Below are 24,707 nucleotides of genomic sequence, written 5' to 3'. Positions count from 1 at the left end.
CTGGTTTTTCATACTACTTTTAAAATTAGACTTGGTGATTTAAAAAAGTGTATAATTCAATGATCTTCAGCAAATTTGCAGAGCTGTGAAACTATCACCATCTTGTACTACTCCTTTATGGTGTACAGTTCTAAAACATCAAAAGGTTCCCTACTCAGGTATAAGATTTGTCCCAACGCCAGGGCTAGTAAAAAGATTTACCTTAGGCTGGGTGCGGTGGCTCACGCCTGTAATCCCAGCACTTTGGGAGGCTGAGGCGGGTGGATCACCGGAGGTCAGGAGTTCGAGACCAGCCTGGCCAACATGATGAAACCCTGTCTCTACTAAAAATACCAAATTAGCCGGGCGTGGTGGCGGGCCCCTATAATCCCAGGTACTTGGGATGCTGAGGCAGGAGAATCACTTGAACCCGGGAGGCGGAGATTGCAGTGAGCTGAGATTATGCCATTGCATGATCTAAAGAGCTAAACTCCATCTCAGAAAAATAAATAAATAAAGGATTTACCAGAGCATCCAACAAGTATTATTAAATACTTGATCCCGTGAAACCACTTCCCTATCAGTTAACGATTTTTAAAAGTTTACAGATTTCAAAAATCTTCTTTATCCTTGGACCAAACCTACCCAGAGAGTCCCTAACCATGCTATGCAGCTCCCACCTCTACCAGAAGTGCTGGGAAAATCACCTAGGTTATCTAGCTTCCCCCAAAGTATTTTACACTGTTGTGAGATTTCCTTTAAGATTCAGGAGCTAGTTTATTTACTTTCTGGTTTCCTGGCAGAGCAAAGGCCCTGCACGTGTGAACGGAAACAAAACCCACACAGACTCTAGCGATGCCAAATATTAATACTATGGGTAGGGGCACCTTCTTTCTCGGCCGAATTCCTTTTCCCAGAGAGCCTCCAGAGGGATCAGTCAACGCCCACTGAGCCTGGATCAAAGGTCAAGCTTGCCTGGTCAAGAAGGATCCTGGATCAAGCTTGAACCCGTTTCCAGAAACAGGGCAGTCGGGGCAGCAGCAAGCATTTTTACCACGCGCCCTAATGAGATGGTTGCACAACAGGCTTTGAGGATTCCGGTTTAACAGGTAAATACCAACAGAGAATGAGCCGAGGGAGATGGGATCTGCTCCACGGCATCGATGGCATTTCGAGAATGTCTGCGTCGCAGAGCAAACCCAAAGTTTTAGCACATTACTCAGAGTTCACCAGAGGAAGATTGCCACGAATTGAAATGAACAAAGTGAGAAAATGGGTGCTGTGTAGTCAATGCATCCGCGATGAACTCAAGCTGGGCGGAAAAATTCTTTGAATACTCCGGCTTTGTTTTGTGCTAAGACGACAGAAGCCCCGAATTTCGGAGTTGGAAGACGCGTTTCTCCGTGTTCTCCAGCCCGTTCTCGGACTTCAGGGCCGCCCGCCCGCCGCGCACTCAGTCCCGTAGTTCCCTGGGCTTCAGGCGCGGACCTTCCAGGGGGGCGGAAGCCAGGGAGCCGCGGGGAGGCCGCGGTCCGGCCCGCGACGCCGGGGCCCGGAGAAGGGAGGGGAGAGGGGAAAGGCCTGCCGGAGCTCGACGGAGGGAGGGAAGGGAACGAGGAGGCCACGGGCCGGAGCGGGGAGCAGCCCCGAGCGGCGCCCGGCCCGGCCCCCACCCCGAGGCCCGGTCCCGCGTACCTTTGGCAAGGGCTACGGTGGAGTTTTCGGTGTCGATGGTGTAGAGGATGCCCTCGTAGCGGATCTCCGCCTTGGAGATGAGGCTGATCTTGCTGCCGATGTAAGGGGTGCCCCCGCTCATGGCGCCGCCGCCGCCGCTCCCGGCTGCTCGCAGAGAGGCAGATCCCACGCCGCTGTCGCCCGCTCCGCACGCCCGCTAGCTCCGTCGACACCTACAGCAGCCGCTTCAGACCCAACATGGCGGCGGCGCCGGGTCCGCTACCCTCCCCCAGCCTCCCGCCCTCAAGCCGCGGCGCGGCGGCGGCGGCAGCGGCAGCGGCGGCGGCGCGGGGCATGCTGGGAGGGCTAGGCCGCGCTGTCGCGAGACTTGGCCGACGGCTGGCGGCTCTCGGTTCCTGGCTCCCGGCTCCTTCGCGGCCTCGGGAGTCCCGGCAGCGCCTATTGGCTTGGGCTACGGCGGTGGTCCTGGGGCCGCGTGAGAGGAACTTCGGGGACCGGCTGAGTGCCTCGTGGCACCGCTTGCTGCGGGCTGGAGAGGAGGCGCGCGGCCCTCCTTTTGACTCAGGCCTTGGCCGCCTTGTCTTGGGTCCTGTGTCTTTGCCGACGCGGGGCCCTCCGCCTGGAGCGCTGCCCACCCGCCTCCGAGTTGTGGCGAGCCGCTGCTCATCCTTTTAAGACACTGAACCTGCACCTCGTGGAGCTCCTACGGCTCTATTACCGCAGCCATCGTCCAGGGAGCTTCCCCCGAGGCTGCCCCTGGAGCTGGGGCTCTCCCGACGGCTCAGTGTTTTAGTCCCTTCCTGTCCCTCTCATTCAGCCGGTCTGAACTAGCTTCATGGCTTGCAACGCCATTGTAACTCACCAATCCCAATTATCAGTCTGTAGCTTGGATCAATTCCGTGAACTCGGGTTTCGCGCCTAGCCTCTGTCCAATCTCCAACGTTAAGGGTCCAAAGCCATGCTCCCTATTTCCCCTCTAACCTGCTCCTTCACCACCGTTCCCTGTTGATGTAACCGGTACCATTTTTACTCAGCTGCTCAGACTAAAAGCCTTGAGTCAGTCTTGACCTCTGTCTTGCTTCCACATCTGTTCTGACTACACCTCTCCGTTATATCTACACAATGTATCCTAAATCTGACCTCTTCTCCTCATCTCCATCCCTACACCTCTCCCACAAACCACGATTACTCGGGCTGAATTATTGCAGTAGCCTTCTAAAAGTTGCCTCTGTGTCAACCCTTGCCCCCAGTACTTTATTCTCAACACAGCAGCTAGAGAGATCTTGTTAAAATCTAACTCAGGGCTGGGCGCGGTGGCTCACGCCTGTAATCCCAGTACTTTGGAAGCCCGAGGCGGGCGGATCACAGGTCAGGAGTTGGAGACCAGCCTGGCCAACATGGTGAAACCCCGTCTCTACTAAAAATACAAAAAAATTAGCCGGGCATGGTGGCGCGCACCTATAGTCCCAGCTACTTGGGAGGCTGAGGCAGGAGAATTGCTTGAACCCAGGAGGCGGAGGTTGTGGTGAGCCGAGATTGTGCCACTGCACTCCAGTCTGGGCTACAGAACGAGACTCTGTCTCAAAAAAAAAAAAAAAAAGAAAAAAAAATATATAACTCTGATCATGTTCTATCTCTACTCACTCTACTGATCCCATGTTACACAGAGAGAAAACCAGACTTTGGCTTCTAAGGATATACATGAATTAGCTTCTCGTTCTATTCCAGTCACGTCTAATTCAACCGGTACTTGAGCACTTTATTCCAGTATCTGCTCAAGTATCACCTCCAGATATGACGTCTCTGACAACCTTGTTTAAAATAATACCACTCACATCACTCTACATCTCCTTAACTCAGCTTGCATTTTCTTTATAGCATGTATCTCTCTCAAGTATGTCTGTTTAATTATTTGTGTCTGTCTGCTTCACTAGAATGTAAACATTTTGAGAGAGAGAGATGTTGTTTTGGTCGCTGCTGTATCATCAGGGCCTAGTACAGCACCTGGCTCCGGGCAGCTGCTCAGTTAATATTTGCTGCATGAATGAACAGCAGGATGAAGGCAGAGCACAGGCAGGATGGTAGTGAGCTGAGTGAGCAAATGGCGAGAAGTCTGGCATCATAAGAGAGGGACGCAGGAGAGAGACAGAGCTCTGATGGTGCTGGTGCACAGTGGCTACAAAGAAAGGTTTGGAAATCCCTGTTTCAGTACAAGGTCCGTGCGAGGAAGTTGAATTGTTTGTTTTTGTTTTTTTGAGACAGTCTCACTCTCACCTGGGATAGAGTGCAGTGGTGCCATCTGGTTGCTCACTGCAACTTCCACCTCCTGGGTTCATGCCATTCTCCTGCCTCAGCCTCCCGAGTAGCTGGGATTACAGGTGCACGCCACTACGCCTGACTAATTTTTTGTATTTTTAGTAGAGATGGGGCTTCACCATGTTGGCCAGGCTGGTCTCAAACTCTTGGCCTCGAGTTATCCACCTGCCTTGGCCTTCCAAAGTGCTGGGTTTACAGGCGTGAACCACCGTGCTTGGCAATTCTTTCATGGTTAAATAATATCCCTTTGTATGGACATACCATATTTTGTTTATCCATTAATCAGTTGATGAACATTTGGGTTGTTTTCACTTCTGCTATTATAAATATCCATGAATACCTCTATGAACTAGTTGTTGTGGGAACATGTGTTTTCAATCCTCCTAGGAATGAAGTGATTGAGCCATATAGTAACTTAGAGTTTAACTTCTTGAGGAACTGTCAAACTATTTTCCAAAGCAGCTACACTGTTTTACTTTTCCACTGGCAATTGTATGAGGGCTCCAGTTTTCTCCACATCCTCACCAACACCTGTTATTGTTTATCTTTTTTTATTTGTTTGAGATGGTGTTTTGCTCTTGTTGCTTAGGCTGGAGTGCAATGGTGCGATCTTGGCTCACCGCAACCTCCACCTCCCGGGTTCAAGAGATTCTCCTAGGCCGGGCGCGGTGGCGCAAGCCCGTAATCCCAGCACTTTGGGAGGCCGAGACGGGCGGATCACGAGGTCAGAAGATCGAGACCATCCTGGCTAACACGGTGAAACCCCGTCTCTACTAAAAAATACAAAAAACTAGCCAGGCGAGGTGGCGGGTGCCTGTAGTCCCAGCTACTCGGGAGGCTGAGGCAGGAGAATGGCGTAAACCCAGGAGGCGGAGCTTGCAGTGAGCTGAGATCCGGCCACTGCACTCCAGCCTGGGCGACAGAGCGAGACTCCGTCTCAAAAAAAAAAGAGATTCTCCTGCCTCAGCCTCCCTAGTAGCTGGGATTACAGGCATGCATCACCACATCTGGCTAATTTTGTATTTTTGGTAGAGTCGGAGTTTCTCCATGTTGGTCAGGCTGGTCTCAAACTCCTGACCTCAGGTGATCTGCCCGCCTTGGCCTCCCAAAGTGCTGGGATTACAGGCATGAGCCACCGCACCCGGCCATTTGTCTGTCTTTTTGAGACAGGGTGTCACTCTGTCAACCAGGCCGGAGTGCAGTGGCCCTATCATGGCTCACTGCAGTCTTCCTGGGCTCAAGCAATCCTTCACCTCAGCCTCCCAGGTAGCTGGGAGCACAGGTACGCCCAGATAATTTTTGTATTTTTTTGTAGAGACAGGGCCTTGCCATGTTGCCCAGGTTGGTCTTAAATGCCTGAACTCAAGTGAGCCTCTCGCCTTGGCTTCCCGGAGTGCTGGAATTACAGGTGTGAGCCCCACACCCAGCCAACCACTTTTAAATTGGGCAATTTTCCTTTTCATTGTTGAGTGGAAAGAGTTCTTTTATATATTCTAGATACAAATCTCTAATCAGATCTACAATCTGCAAATAGTCTCTTCTCATTCAGTGGGTTGGTTGTCTTTTCACTTTCTTGATAGTGTCCTTTGAAGCACAAAAGTTTTTAATTTTTATAAAGTCCAGTTTATTCATTTTTGTTGTTGTTGTTTGCACTTTTGGTGCAACAACTTTTGGTGCAATAAAGCATTGCCTAATCCAGGATACAAATATTTACCCACAATGTTTGCTTCTAAGTTTTATGTGTTAACTCTTACATTTAGGTCTTTGATTTATCCTGAGCCAATTTTTGTCTATGGTATGAGGGGGACTTCGAATCTTGCCTGAAATGGAGATGGGATTAAGAAGCTTTCAGATCAAACAGGAGATGGAGTGATTACAGGAGGAAGAGTGAGATATATGTTCTGGAAAGTAAGCAATTCAATATGGCCAGAGCCTAAAGTATGCAGAATATATTAGGAGTTATAGTGGATAGCAGTGGCCACACCAAAGGTGGTGAGGGTTGAGGGCCTTGTTTCTCCCGTGTTGTCCAACAGCCATCCCCTAGCCTCATAAAATAGAGACAAATATAAGGAAAAAACAGTGTACTAGCTGGTAATTGCTTTGGACAAGCCTCGCAAAGCCTCCAGATCTTCTTTCTTACCCCATAGCTCCTCAAGTGTAGAAATTCTAGAGCTTCTACTGCTGAAAACATTAATGGGGAAGAATTTATTTTTTCTACAGGCTGCCAGGAGCTTTTAAGCAGGGAAGCAACAATGGATTTTGGATTTTTAGGAATCCTGCGATGTGTCACAGTTCTCAACCTTGTTTCTAGTACACGAAACGGAGATTAATGTGCATATTACACTATGGGCTACCAACTGATCAGTTGCATTATACATAGTTCCTGCTGCCCTAGGGTGCAGGAAGCCATGAGTTGCAAAACATAACGTAGAAGCTACAAGATTGGTGACTGATTGGTTGTAGCCAGTTAAGGACTCCCAGTTCCAGGACTGAACACCTTGGTGAGTCCTAGGGCCAGTGATGGGCATAAGGAGAATGGATAAAAGGCAGTTTATTTGTGGGGGGGATGGAAATATTAATAGATGTAGATAATTTTGCACTTGTTGAGCTGGAAGTGCCTGTTGGGACACCAAGCAATTCCATCTACTTCATAGTTGGTATGACCCTAAAAGTCGGGAGATCTGAAATGGAGATGTAAATTTGGAAATTGTTATAGATGGAAAAAGGATAAGCTCACTCTCAGTGGCTCATACCTGTAATGCCAGCTACTCAAGAGGCACTCCAGCCTGGGCAACAGAGAGAGACTCCGTCTCAAAAAAACAAAAAGAAAAGGAAAGAAAAGAAATGCCAAGAACACGCAAATCCATAGAGGCAGAAAATATTAGTGGATTAGTGGCTGCAAGGGCTGGGACATGGGGGTGAGGAGTGGGTATGGGAGGTCACTACCAAGGGGTGCAGGGTTTCTTTCTGGGGTGATAAAAATGTCTGGAAGTAGGACAGGTGCAATGGCTCATGCCTGTAATCCCAGCACTTTGGGAGACTGAGGCGGTTGGATCACCTGAGGTCAGGAGTTCAAGACCAGCCTGGCCAACATGGCGAAACCCCGCCTCTACTAAAAATACAAAAAAAATTAGCTAGGCGTGGTGGTACACGCCTGTAATCCTAGCTACTTGGGAGGCTGAGGCAGGAGAATCACTTGAATCCAGGAGGTGGAGGCTGTAGTGAGCCAAGATAGCGCCATTGCACTCCAGTCTGGACAACAAGAGTGAAACTCCATCTCAAAAAGAAAAAGAAAAAAAATGTCTGGTAGTATATAATGATAATGGTTGCATGACTTTGTAGATATACTAAAACCCACTAAATTGTATACTTTAAAAAGTGAATTTTGGGCCAGGTGGGGTGGCTCCAGCCTGTAATCCCAGCACTTTGGGAGGCTGAGGTGGGCGGATCACGAGGTCAGGAGTTTGAGACCAACCTGACCAACATGGTACTAAAAATACAAAAAAAATTAGCTAGGCATGGTGGTGCATGCCTGTAATCCCAGCTACTCAGGAGGCTGAGGCAGGAGAATTGCTTGGACTCGGGAGGCGGAGGTTGCAGTGAGCCGAGATTGCGCCACTGCACTCCAGCCTGGATGACAGAGCAAGATTCCATCACAAAAAAAAAAAAAAAGAAAGAAAGAAAAGAAAGTGAATTTTATGATACGTGAATTCTATCTCAAAAAGGCAAACTTTCCATGTAAAATGGCCCTATTAAAACTGAGGTTATGTAGCAAAAACAAGCACTTGCTTTTGAAATAATATTTAAGTAAAAAAACTGAATACAGAATTGTGTGAGTATAAAGACTTTCTTTTTTTTTTTTTTTTTTTTTTTTGAGACGGAGTCTCGCTGTGTCGCCCAGGCTGGAGTGCAGTGGCCGGATCTCAGCTCACTGCAAGCTCTCTGCCTCCCGGGTTTTTACGCCATTCTCCTGCCTCAGCCTCCCGAGTAGCCGGGACTACAGGCGCCCGCCACCTCGCCCGGCTAGTTTTTTGTATTTTTTAGTAGAGACGGGGTTTCACCGTGTTAGCCAGGATGGTCTCGAACTCCTGACCTCGTGATCCGCCCGTCTCGGCCTCCCAAAGTGCTGGGATTACAGGCTTGAGCCACCGCGCCCGGCAAGACTTTCTTAAAAGGAAAAAAAACGAACAACATATAAAAATAAAGCAGGAAAGTAGTAATTTCCAAATGCTGTGGTACCATGGTATTAGATATACAATTTTAAAGTAAGGTTTTCTCTCTGTATTAGTTAGGAGATGTGTTCTGTTTACAGGAACCACCCACAAATTCAGTGACTTAAAACAATTATCACTTTATTATACCTCTCAATTTCATGGATCATGCTTGACTAAGCAATTCAGTTCCATGTAGCCTCAACTGGAATCACTGGGGGCAGCTTGCCTGGTCTAGAGGGTCCAAGATGGCTTCACTCACTTATCTGACTATTTCACAGGATCAGCTAGAAGTCCAGGACTTTTGGGACACTGTGAAGCCACCTTACCATTTGGACTGTCAGCTGTCCTATTTGTGGCAGTGTTATTTTGAGGCTCTCCTGAGCAGCAAACACATACCTTAAGTGACGCAAAAGGCAAAGATTCCTAACATCTACTGGAAGTCTACTTTGTGCCTGGTTGTTGGGTCAGTCATCTTACACATATTGGAGGAGACACATCTTTACACAGGTTGAGTTTTTTTTCTTTTTGGGACAGGGTCTCACTCTGTGGCCCAGGCTGGAGTGCAGTGGCATGATCTTGGCTCATTGCAACCTACACCTCCTTGGTTCAAACGATTCTTGTGCCTCAGCCTCCCAAGTAGCTGGGATTACAGGTATGCACCACCACGCCCACCTAATTTTTGTATTTTTAGTGGAGATGTGGTTTCACCATGTTGGCCAGGCTAGTCTGGAACTCCTGACCTCAAGTGATCCGCCAGCCTCGGCCTCCCAAAGTGCCTGTAATCCCAGCGCTTTGGGAGGCCAGTCCACAGGTTGAGTTCTAAAGCCATGTGTGTCTATTGGTTCTTCTCAGAAATAGATGCTGAGCCAGAGTTAAGAGGTTTATTGGAGGTAATGCCTGGGAAAGGTAAAAGGGAGAAGAAGCAGGATTGAGCTGGGAGAGCCCCAGACTGTACTGCAGATCTGACAACGTCTTGGCCAACCCAACAGGAAGCCCTGGAGCAAAGATGGCTCTTTGGAACAGAAATAGTTAGGCCCTAATACCCCTGCTGTGTTCTGTCGTTGTCTGGGGTTGCCTGGGAGGAGCATGGACTTGGATTGAAAGCGGAAGTAGATCCTGTTGGCTAACTTCACTTCTTGGAACAGCATGATGAGTTATTTCTGGAAGCCAGTAAAAATTAGAGGTAGTGCCTGGGCGTGGTGGCCCATGCCTGCAATCCCAGGACTTTGGGAGGCCGAGGCACGCAGATCACTTGAGATCAGGGGTTTGAGACCAGCCTGGCCAACACAATGAGACCCTGTCTCTACTAAAAACACAAAAAAATTAGCTGGGTGTGGTGACACACACCTGTAATCCCAGCTTCTCAGGAGGCTGAGGCACGAGAATCACTTGAACCTGGGAAGCAGGGGGCTGCAGTGAGCTGAGATGGCGCCACTACACTCTAGCCTGGGTGACAGAGCAAGACTCCGTTTCCAAAATATATGTGTGTGTGTGTGTATATGTGTATATTTTATATATATATGGTGTATATATATGTATATATGGTAAACAATACTCTAAAGTCTTATCCTGAGATTGCATCTCACCTTAGTATTAGTACACTTGATCCCCAGATTAATGAGTTTCTCTCTTTTTTAAATTTTTAAAAAATTTTTTGAGACAGGCTTTTGCTCTGTCACCCAGGGTGGAGTACAGGGTGCAAGCTCAGCTCACTGCAGCCTCAACCTCCTGGGCTTAGGGGATCCTGCTACCTCAGCCCCCCAAGTAGCTGGGACCACGGGTGCACACCACCACGTCCACCTATCTTTTTAAAGAGAGCGTATTTTTCTGTTGAAAATCTGCATCTTGTTGGCCCGGCACAGTGGCTCACACCTGTAATCCCAGCATTTTGGGAGGCCAAGACAGGTGGATCACCTGAAGTCAGGAGTTCGAGACCAGCCTGGCCAACATGGTGAAACCCCATCTCTACTAAAAATAGCAAAATTAACCAGGCGTGGTGGCAGGAACGTGTAATCCTAACTACTGGAGAGACTGAGGCAGGAGAATCGCTTGAACCTGGGAGTTGGAGGTTGCAGTGAGCCAAGATCATGCCATTGCACTCCAGCCTGAGTGACAAGAGTGAAACTCTGTCTCAAAAAAAAAAAAAAAAGGAAAAAGAAAATCATCTTCTTATCATTTTGTCTATTTTACGCTCTAATTTCATTAACATACTTATAGTAGTTATCATAAAGTCCTTATCTGCAAATTCCAGTATCTCAGTCATGTAAGAATCTGCATATATCGATTGTTTTTTCTCTTGATTACGAATCACATTTTCCTGCTTTTCATCTCATAATTTTTAATTTTATGCCAGATATTGTGTCTAGCTAGATACTGTACACTAGACATTGTAAAGAACCAAAGTGACTGAAGTAAATATTTTTTCCCTGGAGAGGGCAAGCCCTTTCCTCTTGCCAGTCAATTAGGTTGAGGAGCTGATCAGTCAGATCCAATCAAGACTGGAGCTGAGGCCGGGCACGGTGGCTCAAGCCTGTAATCCCAGCACTTTGGGAGGCCGAGGTGGGCGGATCACAAGGTCAGGAGATCAAGACCACAGTGAAACCCCGTCTCTACTAAAAATACAAAAAATTAGCCGGGCACGGTGGCGGGTGCCTGTAGTCCTAGCTACTCAGGAGGCTGAGGCAGGAGAATGGCGTGAACCCAGGAGGCGGAGCTTGCAGTGAGCCGAGATCGTGCCACTGCACTCCAGCCTGGGCAACAGCGTGAGACTCCGTCTCAAAAAAAAAAAAAAAAAAAAAAGACTGGAGCTGAATTGGGGTTGGATTAGTTGCAGGTTCAGTTAGCTTTTGTCCACCTGGATTTTAAATGTCTTAAGGGCAAGATGTGCTCTGTGTCTTATGGGCCCCTTCTTCTAGTGGAATTTTGGACCCAAGCATGAAGAGTTAGTGGAGTTTTCTCTCTGTCTTTCAGTGAGGAAGACGGAAGACCCAGCCTCCTGCACTGCAACCCACTTAGCAAAAGTGGAAGACTAGCACTGTGTTTTGAGTTCTTAGATATTTCCATCTGTTGCTTCAGCCCATAGAGATGTTTAAAGAATCAGTGGTTTCTTCTTAGCCAAGCAGAGCCCCATCCTCTGTGACAGGGCCCATCTTCTGCCTGCCCATGCCCAGACTTGGCAAATGCCCCCACTGATCCCTAATTTTTCCTACCTATGAAGCCTTGTCCCCTTTCTCTAGAATTTAGTTCCTTTAGACTATTTTATGATATCTGAAAAATCAATATGATATTTTACTTTATCTGTTTTCCCCCATGTTTACAACAAAACTGGTGGTTTATGTAGATCTTTACAGCCTAATTGGAAGAGGAATTTGAAAGATTTTTTTGGCTGTATTTATTTTTTATTCTTATTTTATTTGTTTATTTTTTGAGATGGAGTCTCACTCTTTTGCCCAGGCTGGAGTGCAGTGGCACGATCTTAGCTCACTGCAACCTCTGCCTCCCGGGTTCAAGCGATTCTTCTGCCTCAGCTTCCTGAGTAGCTGGTATTACAGGCATGTGCCACCATCCCTGGCTAATTTTTGTATTTTTAGTAGAGACAGGGTTTTCCATGTTGGCCAGGCCGGTCTTGAACTTCTGACCTCTGGTGATCCACCCGCCTCGGCCTCCCAAAATGCTGGGATTACAGGTGTGAGCCACCACACCCGGCCTTTGGCCATATTTAAATTCATTAGGAGCATATCTGTTATATCCTTAGGGAGTCCCTCCTAGCTAGGTTTTTTTTTTCTCTAAAGTTGAGATGGATTGCTGGTCTTTTGTTTAAGCAATATGTGATGCTGTGGGCTTGCATTTGGGGGCCATGTGTTTTGGAAAATATGTCCCTTCAAACCACAGACCCACTCTCACTGGGTGAACTTCTCATGCTGTGAGAGACACACTGAAACCGAAACTAGGCCGGGCGCGGTGGCTCAAGCCTGTAATCCCAGCACTTTGGGAGGCCGAGGCGGGCGGATCACAAGGTCAGGAGATCGAGACCACAGTGAAACCCCGTCTCTACTAAAAATACAAAAAATTAGCAGGGCGCGGTGGCGGGCGCCTGTAGTCCCAGCTACTCAGGAGGCTGAGGCAGGAGAATGGCGTGAACCCAGGAGGCGGAGCTTGCAGTGAGCCGAGATCGCGCCACTGCACTCCAGCCTGGGCAACAGCGTGAGACTCCGTCTCAAAAAAAAAAAAAAAAAAAAAAAAAAATGGCCGGGCGCGGTGGCTCACGCCTGTAATCCCAGCACTTTGGGAGGCCGAGGCGGGCGGATCACAAGGTCAGGAGATCGAGACCACGGTGAAACCCCGTCTCTACTAAAAATACAAAAAATTAGCCGGGCGCGGTTGTGGGCGCCTGTAGTCCCAGCTACTCGGGAGGCTGAGGCCGGAGAATGGCGTGAACCCGGGAGGCGGAGCTTGCAGTGAGCCAAGATCGCGCCACTGCACTCCAGCCTGGGCGACAGAGCGAGACTCCGTCTCAAAAAAAAAAAAAAAAAAAAAGAAACCGAAACTAATAACCATTGCTAGAGAAAGTGTCTCTCATCCCATACGTGCTCTGGGGTGCATGCACATTGAGTGGAATTGTTACTGATTCCTATCTTTCTCTTACTTTCTCTTTCCAAAACAGGATCATTGAATTGGTATAAAGACATAGATGGTACAATTTCATAGTTTGCTGCTTCTTAATTTAGTTACAGCAGCCCTCTGTTACATGTCTTTATGTCTATTTTTAAAATGAGAAAACTGACTGGGCATGGTGGCTCATGACTGTAATCCCAGCACTTTGGGAGGCTGAAGCAAGAGGATTGCCTGCGTCCAGGAGTTCGAGACCAGCCTGGGCAACATAGCGAGTCCCTGGCTCTACAAAAATAAAACAAAATTAGTTGTATGTGATAGCACATTCCTGTAGTCCCAGCTACTCAGGAGACTGAGCTGGGAAGATCACTTGAGCCCAAGAGGTCAAGGCTGCAGTGAGCTGTGATCATGCTACTGTACTCCAGCCTTGGCAACAGGGTGAGAGAATGTCTCAAAAAAACTCCCCAAAACAAAAAATAAAAACCAGCCAGGCACGGTGGCTCATGCCTGTAATCCCAGCACTTTGGGAGGCCAAGGCGGGTGGATCACTTGAAGTCAGGAGTTCAAAACCAGCCTGGCCAACATGGTTAAACCTGTCTCTTCTAAAATACAAAAATTAGCTGGGCATGGCAACACCTGGGAGGTGGAGGTTGCAGTGAGCTGAGCTTGTGCCATTGCACTTTAGCCTGGGCAACAGAGCGAGACCCTGTCTAAAATATAATGAAACAAAAACCACACACACGCACACAACACACACACACGCACACACACACCACTCAAAAGTGGAAGTCAAGTAACTTAGATCTAGTATTAAGGTGGAAGTCATGGATTTCAATCAAGTGGTTGTAATTCCACAATGTAGGTGCTTTACACCATTTTAGGATGGCGCAAATATAATTTTTTATCAAGTGACAACTTAAGCAGATGATACTTCTTGCCTGGAGATTTGTGTTGAGAAGGATTGTGAGACTGTGTCTGAGACATCAGGAGCTATTACCAGTGCCTTCAGTGGACATAGGGCAGAAGAATGGTGGCACCAGGTGCAAATCTGTCTATACCATCTGCCTCTTAAGTAAATGCAGTAAAAGCATGACTAAGTGGTTTGTGAATTTAATAGCATTCTACAATTAGTTTTATTATCCTTACCATTTCTCAAATATTTGTCCAACTACCCTAACAACAAACAATAGAAATTGATAAGACATGTATGATTGGAAAGTAATCAAAATAATGGAAACTAAGCTATATTAATTTTTCTGAATAAAAAAATTCTTTTTTTTGAGACAGAGTCTCTCTCTGTTGCTTAGGCTGGAGTGCAGTGTTGCGATCTCAGCTCACTGCAACTTCTGCCTTCTGGGTTCAAGCAATTCTCTTGCCTCAGCCTCCAGAGTAGCTGGGACTAAAGGTGTGTGCCACCACACCTGGCTAATTTGTGTATTTTTTAGTAGAGACGGGGCTTCGCCATGTTGGCCAGGCTGGTCTTGAACTCCTGACCTCAAGTGATCCGCTGGCCTTGGCCTCCTAAAGTACTAGGATTACAGGCATCAGCCACTATACCCAGCCTGAAAATAATATTTCTAAAGCAAATTTGATGATGCCAGACCTGTCCCTCAAGACTCCCTGCCCACCCCCCGTCCTAGTCCGGTTGAGCTGCTTGCTGTAACAAAATATCACACACCGGTGGCTTATCCGCAAAAGAAATTTATTTCTCATAGTTCTGGAGGCTGGGAAGTCCAAGATTAAGGCTGATAGATTCAGTCTCTGGTGAGGGACTGCCTCCTGGTTCATAGATGGCTGTCTTTTTGCTAAAACCTCACATGGAGAAAGGGGCAAGAGATCTCTCTGGGTCTCTCTCTCATTTTTTTTGAGACAGAGTCTCGCTCTGTCACCCAGGCTGGAGTGCAGTGGCTCCATCTCAGCTCACTGCAACCTCCACCTTTTGGGTTCAAGCAATTCTCCTGTCTCAGCCTCCCGAGTAGCTGGGACTATAGACATGCACTACCATGCCTGGCTAATTTTTATATTTTTAGTAGAGACAGGGTTTCACCATGTTGGCCAGGCTGGTCTTGAATTCCTGACCTCAAGTGATCCTCCCACCTTGGCTTCCCACAATGCTGGGATTACAAATGTGAGCCACCGTGCCCGGCTGTCTCTGTCTTTTGAGATAGAGTCTCGCTGTGTCACCCAGGCTGAAGTACAGTGGTGTAATCATGGCTCATGACAGCCTCAAATTTCTGGGCTCAAGCAATCCTCTTGCCCTAGCCTCCTGCATAGTGACTGGGACTACAGGCATTTACCACAGCACCCCACTATTCAAAAAAAGTGTAATAGAGACAGTGTTTGACCATATTGCCCAAGTTGGTCTCAGACTCCTTGGCTCAAGTGATTCTCCCATCTTGGCCTCTCAAAGTGCTGGAATTACATTTGTGAGCCACCATGCTTGGCCAGAATCTCTTTTATAAAGGTGCTCTCTCTCTCTCTCTCTCTCTCTCTCTCTCTCTCTCTCTCTATATATATATATATATATATATATAAAATTATTATTGTTATTTTTTTGAGACAGTTTCACTCTTGTTGCCCAGACTGGAGTGCAATGGTATGATCTTGGCCAAAGTGCTGGGATTACAGGCATGAGCCACCATACCCAACCCTAAAGGCACTAATTTTATCCACGAGGGCTTGACCCTCACGACCTAATCTAAAGGCCCTACTTCCAAATACCATCCCCTTGAGGGCTAAGGTTTTAACTTATGAATTTTAGGGGAACATAAACATTCAGTCTATTGTACTTCCCCCCATCCCCAGAGACATCAATGGCTTTAATAGCTTCTCCTTGCTCTGTTCTCTTAGAATATCCTTGGTTATGTTGTTTATAAAAGCCTGTGTGAGTTGGCACTTGCTTAAATCTCTGGTCTCACCTTTTGTCTCTCGCCTTTACCTTCCCCCATTGTGTCTCTCTACTCCCACCAAGCCTTAACTTAATTTTATTTATTTATTTAGAGACGGAGTCTTGCTCTGTCACCCAGGCTGGAGTGCAGTGGTGCAATCTCAGCCTGCTGCAACCTCTGCCTCCCAGGTTCAAGCGATTCTCCTGCCCCAGCCTCCCAAGTAGCTGGGATTACAGATGTGTGCCACCACACCCGACTAATTTTTGTATTTTTAGTAGACACAGGGTTTCACCTTGTTGGCCAGGCTGGTCTTGAACTCCCGACCTCAGGTGATTGGCTTGCCTCAGCCTCTCAAAGTGCTGGGATTACCGGCTTGAGCCACCACACCTGGCCTACTAATATTTTTTATATTATCGGTATTAGTCCATTCTCACAAAGCTACAAATAAATGCCTGAGACTTGATAATTGATAAGGAAAAGAGTTTTAATTGGCTCATGGTTCTGCAGGCTATACAGGAAGCATGGCTGGGGAGGCCTCAGGGCACTTAACAGCTGTGGTGGGAGGGGAAGGGGAAGCAGGCACGTCTTATGTGGATGGAGCAGAAATAGTGGTGGGGAGAGATGTCACACAAGTTTTGTTTTGTTTTGAGATGGAGTTTCGCTCTGTGGCTCAGGCTGGAGTGCAGTGGTGCGATCTCGGTTCACTGCAACCTCTGCCTCCTAGGCTCAAGCGATTCTCCTGCCTCAGTCTGCCGAGTAGCTGGGATTACAGGCGCCCACCACCACGTCCAGCTAATTTTGGTATTTTTAGTAGAGATGGGGTTTCACCTTGTTACCCAGGCTGGTCTCAAACTCCTGACCCCAAGTGATCCACCCGCCTCAGCCTCCCAAAGTGCTGGGATGACAGGCAGGAGCCACCTCTCACACACTTTTCAACAGCCATGGAGAGCTCGTGAGAACTCTATCATGAGAGCAGCACTGGGGGATGATGCTAAACCATTAGAAAGCACCCCCATGATCTGATCACCTCCCACCAGGCCCCACTTCCAACATTGGGGATTTCAACTCGGCATGAGATTTGGGTGGGAACACAGATTCAAACCATATCATTATCATATAATATGATTAAGTATAAAGAGAGAGGTGGGTCTCGCTATGTTGGCCAGGTTGGTCTTGAACTTCTGGCCTCAGGCAATCCACCTCCCTCCGCTTTCCCAAGTGCTAGGATTACAGGAGTGAGCCACTGTGCCTCGTCCCTCCAAGCCTTTGTCCTGCATTCCAGAAACCACATGAAACTTCTCCCAGATTCTTCCCATCAAGCCTTCTCACTGCAGCTCAGCCTAGATATTTTTCAGTTCAGGAGATTTCTCACTGCTGCCCTGAGATCTGCTGTCTGAGATAGTTGTTACTCAACCTGTACCAACTCTGTTGTCGCACAACTGTACTCCTTTACCAAACTCTGTCATTGCACATTGTGGTGACATTGTCTCTTTTCTTGTGTATATTCTATACTGGCCTTTAAGTCGCCCTGAGAGCAGGGATTGTATGTGTCTTTCCACCATTGCATTCCTTCCTTCCTTCCCTCCTTCCCTCCTTCCCTCCTTCCCTCCTTCCCTCCTTCCCTCCTTCCCTCCTTCCCTCCTTCCCTCCTTCCCTCCTTCCCTCCTTCCCTCCTTCCCTCCTTCCCTCCTTCCTTCCTTCCTTCCTTCCTTCCTTCCTTCCTTCCTTCCTTCCTTCCTTCCTTCCTTCCTTTCTCTCTCTCTCTCTCTCTCTTTCTCTCTCTCTCTTTCTTTGTTTCTCTCTGACAGAATTTTGCTCTTGTTTCCCAGACTGGAGTGCAGTGGTGCAGTCTCCACTCACTGCAACCTCTCCTCCTGGGTTCAAGCGATTCTCCTGTCTCAGGCTCCCAAGTAGCTGGGATTACAGGTGCCTGCCACCACGCCCAGCGAATTTTTGTATTTTTAGTAGAGACGGGATTTCACCATGTTGGCCAGGCTGGTCTTGAACTCCTGATGTCAGGTGATCCACCCACTCAGCCTCCCAAAGTGCTGGGATTACAGACGTGAGCTGCCGTGCCCGGTCTCACTATTGCATTCTTACTTCCAGCTTGGCCTGGCTGAGAGTAGGAATCAATATATCTTGGTTAGATGAATTAATAGGTTAAAAAATTTTTTTTGGTATTATGCTCACAGTAGGAGGTGAATTTTTAAAAAAATGGAACCTGTAGAAGAGATCACTTCTAGCTTTAAAGATTCTTTTTTAGGCCAGGCCTGGTGGCTCATGCCTGTAATTCCAGCACTTTGGGAGGCTAAGGCGGACAGATCGCTTGAGCCCAGGAGTTGGAGATCAGCCTGGGCAACACGGCAAAACCCCATCTCTACAAAATTAGTTGGCGATCAGCCTGGGCAATATGCAAAACCCTGTCTCTACAAAAACCCCATCTCTACAACATGGCAAAATCCCGTCTCTACAGCGTGGTGGTGCATTTATGTAGTCCCAGCTACTAGGGGGGCTGAAGCAGGAGGATCATTTGAGCTTGGGATATAGAGGCTGCGGTGAGCTATGACTGCACCACTGCACTCCAACCTGGGGGACAGAGTGAGACCTGTCCCCTCCCCACAGCCAAGAGTCGATTTTAACACAAGGGCTTAAAATAAGTTATGTAGGACATTAATTACTGCACTCATGTTCTGTACTTAGTTTTTAAAGTGAAATGGTTTGCCCTAAATCTAGTATTTTTATTCCTTTTTCCTTGTGTACAAAGTTAACATGCAGATTTCAACTACCAGCTGAGTAGGTTTGTGTGACGTTTTCTTGTTAGTCTGTGGCAGACACCCATGGCTTTCTCATTCACCCCATCTGGGCCTCCAGTGTGGTCTAATTATCCCAAAAAGCCAAGATGTGTTAGAGCAGAGCTTGATTACTCTAATGACACAATGTTTTTACAAACCTCCTGATTCCTGAATAATTATCATTATCATATTTATGTGTTTAGCCAAAAGCTTAATTGGAAGATTCCAGAATGAAACAATGCTATAGGAGAAAAAACCTTCTAGTCATTTTCTTTGGAACATTTTTTTTAAAAAAATCAAAGTATCACTAATACATGCGTAAGATTAAACAATCAAATTATGCAGGAGGGTTTATGATGCATGGAAATCATTCCAGCCTCTCTCTCCCCAGCCGTGGTCCTATGGAGGTAACCATATTTAGTTCCTTCAGCTGTTTCTCCTGGTGGTTATTGTTGCATGGAAATAATATGGTTAGGTCACAAGTTATTTTATTTTATTTTTTTTGAGATGGAGTCTCGCTCTGTCACCCACCTAGGCTCACTGCAACCTCTACCTCCTGGGTTCAAGGAATTCTTGTGTCTCAGCCTCCTGAGTAGCTGGGATTACAGGTATGCACCACCTTGCCTGGCTAATTTTTGTATTTTTAGTAGAGATAGGGTTTCACCATGTTGCTCAGGCTGGTCTTGAACTCCTGACCTTAAGTGATCCACCCACCTCTGTCTCCTAAAGTGCTGGGATTACAGGCCTGAGCCACTACACCTGGTCCTATTTTAAATTTGTGTTAATTTTAGGAGTACAAGTGCAATGTTGTTACATGGATCTATTGAGTAATGGTGAAGTCAGGGCTTTTAGCGCATCCATCATCTGAATAAAGTACATTGCACCTGTTATTTTTTATTTTTATTATTATTTTTTGAGACAGGCTGTTACTCTGTGGCCCAGGCAAGAGTGCAGCGGCACGATCTCTGCTCACTGTAGCCTGGCATTCCTGGACTCAAGCGATCCTCCCACCTCAGCCTCCTAAGTAGCTGGGACTACAGGCATGCACCACCATACTCAGCTAATTTTTGTATTTTTTGTGGAAACAGGGTTTTGTCCTATTGCCCAGGCTGGTCTTGAACTCCTGGGCTCAAGAGAGCCACCCAACTAGGCCTCTCAAAGTGCTGGGATTACAGGCATGAGCCACTGCGCCCAACCTGTACCTGTTCATTTCTCATCATCTACACTCCTCCCAGCCTCCCACCTTTCCTAGTCTCCAGTGTCTATCAGTCCACACTTAATGTCCTTGTGTATACATTATTTGGCTCCCACTTATAAGTGAGAACATGGAGTATTTTTCTTTCTGTTTCTGAGTTGTTTCATTTAGAATAATGGCCTCCAGTTCCATCCATGTTGCTGCAAAAGACATGATGTCTTTTTCTTTTTTTAGAGACAGTGGTCTCCCTCTGTTGTCTAGGCTGGTCTCAAACTCCTGGCCTCAAGTGATCCTCCCGTCTTGGCCTCCCAAAGTGCTGGGGATACAGGTGAAAAGATGCAATTTCTTTTTTTTTAATGGCTGAATAGTATCCCATTATCACCAGTTCTTGATTCATCCATTTTGGACGTTGTCTATTGATTTCCAGCTATGATAAATGCAGATTTAGCTCACGGGCCAAGTACATAGAGAAATTTTAAAGTTATTTTCTATTCCTGAGTTACCTCTGTTTGCTCCACGCAGGCCTGCTGTCCAGGCTGTGTGCATGATAGGGTGGGCCCATTATGCACATGTGCTACTGGTTCTGACTAAGCATGGGCTCGGCTGTGCTGACAGTTCCATAGCATGGAGATGTGCCTGCCTCCTGGTCCTGCTTTTTGCTTGCTTATCTTAGAGTGAGTCTTGCATGTTGGAGACTTTCATCAAAGTCACCATATTGGAATGTATATGAGAACGATGTCATAAATCATTTGTTGAGGGCCTTTGTATTTTTAGTGGACTTACTCACTGGAGGCCTTCACTTAGGGTGATCAGGAAGGAAGCCATTCTCTAGACATTGGTGAACCTCTAAATGACAGATTGTGGGTGTTTTAAGACATTCGATTTTTTTTTTTTAAGATAGAGTATTGCTTTGTTGCCCAGGCTGGAGTGTAGTGGCGAGATTTAGGCTCACTGCAACCTCCACCTTCCTAGTTCAAGCAGTTCTCTTGCCTCAGCCTCCCGAGTAGCTGGGATTACAGGTGTGCACCATCACGCCTGGCTAATTTTTGTATTTTTTTTTTTTTTTTTTTTTTTTTTTTGAGACGGAGTCTCACGCTGTCGCCCAGGCTGGAGTGCAGTGGCCGGACCTCAGCTCACTGCAAGCTCCGCCTCCCGGGTTCCCGCCATTCTCCTGCCTCAGCCTCCCGAGTAGCTGGGACCACAGGCGCCCGCCACCTCGCCCGGCTAGTTTTTTGTATTTTTAGTAGAGATGGGGTTTCACCGTATTAGCCAGGATGGTCGCGATCTCCTGACCTCGTGATCCGCCCGTCTCGGCCTCCCAAAGTGCTGGGATTACAGGCTTGAGCCACCGCGCCCGGCCAATTTTTGTTATTTTTAATAGAGACAGGGTTTCACCATGTTGGCCAGGCTGGCCTCAAACTCCTGACCTCAAGTGATCCACCTGCCTCGGCCTCCCAAAATGCGCTGTGTCATATGCGTGAGGGTCAGGGTGTAGGAAGATTCCACTCCATGTCTTACTTCTATCCTTTGCTCTACCGGGAATTTATGGGGCTTGAGCCACTTGGAGGTCGCAAGGTATGGGTTGCTCCCTGCTTGGCTGCTATTCTCCTCTCCACCTCCCCTCCGTGGCCATTCCAGTCCCTGTCAGCCTCTGCTTCGCTTCGTCCATTACTGCTACCCTTTATTTTTGTGAGCGTGTGATGAAATGCACATAACGTAAACATCACCATTTTAACTACTTCTCTGTGTACAGTTCGATGGCGTTAAATACATTCACGTTATTGTACAACCATGACTACCCTCTGTCTCCAGAACTTTTTTTTTTTTTTTTTTTTTGAGACAGAGTCTCGCTTAGTCGCCCAGGCTGGAGTGCAGTGGCGCGATCTCGGCTCACTGCAAGCTCCGCCTCCCGGGTTTACGCCATTCTCCTGCCTCAGCCTCCCGAGTAGCTGGGACTACAGGCGCCCGCCGCCTCGCCCGGCTAATTTTTTGCATTTTTAGTAGAGACGGGGTTTCACAGTGTTAGCCAGGATGGTCTCGATCTCCTGACCTTGTGATCCGCCCGCCTCGGCCTCCCAAAGTGCTGGGATTACAGGCGTGAGCCACCGCGCCCGGCCCTCCAGAACTTTTCTATCTCCCCAAACTAAAATTCTATCCCCAGCCAGGCGCAGCCAGCACTTTGGGAGGCTGAGGCAGGTGAATCACTTGAGCTCAGGAGTTCGAGATCAGCCTGGGCAACATGGTGAAACCCTGTCTCTACTAAAAATACAAAAATTAGCCCGGCACGGGGGTGCACGCCTGTAATCCCAGCTACCCGGGCAGCTGAGGCCCAAGAATCACTTGAATCTGGGAGGCAGAGGTTGCGGTGAGCCAAGATGATGCCACCGCACTCCAGCCTGGGTGACAGAGAAAGACTCTGTCTGAAAACAAAACAAAAACAAAGCAAAAACAAAAAACAAAGCCACAAACACACAAATCAAATTATGTACCCATTTAAACAGGAACTCTTTATTCCCCTTTCTCCCAGCCCCTGGCAACCACCATTTTGCCTACTGTGGTTGTGAATCTGACCCCTCTGGGAACCTCATATAAGTGGTATTGGTCCTATAGTTTTGTCCTTTGGGTCCACCCTCTACTTTACATCTTTTTTTTCTTTTCTTTTTTTTTAAAGTTTAATGACAGGGTCTTGTTCTTTGTCACCTGAGCTGGAGTGCAGTGGTGCAATCATAGCTCACTATAGCCTCAAGTTCTGATCTCAAGTGAGCCTCCCGCCTCAGCCTCCAGAGTAGCCGGGGCTACAGGCACACACCAACATGATGAGCCTGGCTAATCTTTTTTTTGGTAGAGACGGGATCTTTTTGTGTTGGTCCTGAGCTCCTGACCTCAAATAATCCTGCTGTCTCAGCCTTCCAAAGTGCTGGTGTTACAGGCATGAACCACTACACCTGGCTACTTAACATCTTTAGTAATTTTGTTGAAATTTCTTATCTCTTGGTGGCTTCCCATGCGTTGTAGATTTCCAACTTGTTACCTCCTTTACTATTATTTTAGTGGGGTATTGGGAGGGAGTGGTGATAAACTATAGGGTTAAACCACCATCTTTAACCAGGGGTTTATTCATTTTGAAAAGAGGATATTCTAACAAAACCAAAAATACTGTATGATTTCGCTGATATGCAGTACCTAGAGTAGTCAAACTCACAGAGACAGAAAGTAGAATGGTGGGGCCAGTCACGGTGGTTCATGCCTGTAATCCTAGCACTTTGGGAGGCTAAGGTGGGTGGATCACCTGAGGTCAGGAGTTCAAGACCAGCCTGATCAACATGGTGAAATCCCGTCTCTACTAAAAATACAAAACTTAGCCAGATGTGGTGGCACATGCCTGTAATCCCAGCTACTTGGGAGGCTGAGGCAGGAGAATTGCTTGAACTCAGGAGGCGGAGGTTGCAGTGAGCTGAGATCGCGCCACTGCACTCCAGCCCAACCTGGGCAACAAGAGTGAAACTCCGTCTCACACACACAAAAAAGTAAAATGGTGGTTGCCAGGGGCTGAGGGCAGGGGGATTGGAGCACTATTTCTTAATGGATACAGAGTTTCAGTTTGGGAAGATGAAAAAGTTCTTGAGATGGATGATAATGATGGGACATGAAGATAAAATCCAGTGACTTCTAGGTCCACTGTCAGCCCAATGCAGAGGAATGGAGAGGGCCAACTCCTCTATGAAGGAACTTCAGGAACCGGAGCTCTTTAGACCAAGACATGATTACAGTGGCTTATTCCTGCATCTGCTGGCTTTTTGTGCATCTTTCTCCAAAGTACTAGGGCTGGCACTAGGGTGAGGCAAAGTAGGCACCTAGGGCACACGATTTAAGGAGGCACTTACTCTCAAGGTGCAATTCCAACAAAGAGAGAGGACAGCTCCAGCACACCGCTGCCTGTGCAGAAAAGTCCAGATAACATCATCTGTGTATTAGGGTTCTCCAGAGAAACAGAGCCAATAGGATGTATCTATCAATCAATCAATCAATCAATCAATCTATCTATCTATCATCTATCTATCTCCTATTGAGGCCAGGAGTTTGAGACCAGCCTGGCCAACATGGCGAAACCTCATCTCAACTAAAAATACAACAATTAACCGGGTGTGGTGGCAGGCACCTGTAAACTCAGCTTCTCAGATGGCTGAGCACGAGAATCGCTGTCTGTCTGTCTCTCTCTCTCCTTCTATAAATATAAATATAAATATAAATAGAAGGAGAGAGAGAGAGAGATAAGAAGAGCTTTACTGTAGGAACTGGCTCATGTGATTATGGAGGCTGAGAGGTCCCACCATCTGCCGTCTAGGAGCTGGAGATCCAGGAAAGCAAGTGGTGTAATTCAGTCTGAAGTCAAAGGCCAAAGAATGGAAAAGTGTAGGCGTAGGGGTAGGGTGCATGCCTGAGAACCAGGAGCTTCGATGTCGGAGGGCAGGAAAATGTGAACTTACTGGCTCAAGGAGAGAAACAGAAAGAGAGAGAATTCCCTCTTCTTTTTTTTTTTTTTTTTTGAGACAGGTCTTGCTCTGTTGCCCAGGCTGGAGTGCAGCGGTACAATCACAGCTCACGGCAGTCTCAACCTTCTGGGTTCAAGTGATCCTCCCACCTTAGCCCCCTGAGTAGCTGGACCAGAGGTATGCACCACTGATACAGAACAGCTGGGCTCCTGGCTAACCCCCCTTCCCCCCCATCTTAAGCCTGGAACTACGCCCCTAAGTGAAAACAGCTGACTCTGTTTTTCCGCCCAAATGTTGCCTTTTTGGCCTACCACATCCCTATCCTGTGCCCATAAAAGGATTTCAACTGGCAGAACAACACAAACGACTGAGCATCAGAGACGACTGATGGACATGGCGAACTTCAGATGGTGTGGCTTCAGGGGAAGAACACCTTCTTCCCACACCATCCCCTTTCCAATTCCCATCCCGCTGACAGCCACTTCCATCACCCAGTAAAATCCTCCACATATGCTACCCTTCAA

General features: G+C 47.5%; 1 protein-coding gene and 1 long non-coding RNA gene across 42 annotated transcripts in view; one reads left to right on the top strand and one right to left on the bottom strand.

Annotated features, from left to right (window-relative positions):
• Positions 1 to 1,922, bottom strand: part of LSM14A (LSM14A mRNA processing body assembly factor) — a 69,937-nt gene extending 68,015 nt beyond the window's left edge. For 37 of the 40 annotated variants that reach the window (XR_013408596.1, XR_013408603.1, XR_013408602.1 and 34 more), the window contains exon 1: positions 1,675 to 1,922. Coding sequence is in view for 25 of the 40 variants with exons in the window: in XM_015123515.3 (XP_014979001.1) it covers positions 1,675 to 1,795 (121 nt within the window). In the remaining 15 variants the exon portion in view is untranslated. 40 annotated transcript variants of the gene reach the window in all.
• Positions 950 to 24,707, top strand: LOC114674028 (uncharacterized). 2 transcript variants are annotated; one of them, XR_013410432.1, is made up of 3 exons: positions 950 to 1,088; positions 24,241 to 24,360; positions 24,522 to 24,707. It is a non-coding gene; the product is annotated as an uncharacterized LOC114674028 (long non-coding RNA). The 2 variants fall into 2 exon arrangements; XR_003724954.2 differs by having other exon boundaries at positions 955 to 1,088; positions 24,245 to 24,360.

This window comes from Macaca mulatta, chromosome 19 (assembly GCF_049350105.2).
Source record: "Macaca mulatta isolate MMU2019108-1 chromosome 19, T2T-MMU8v2.0, whole genome shotgun sequence".
In the NCBI taxonomy this organism is placed as follows: Eukaryota; Metazoa; Chordata; class Mammalia; order Primates; family Cercopithecidae; genus Macaca; species Macaca mulatta.
This window is presented reverse-complemented; position numbering and strand designations above follow the sequence as displayed.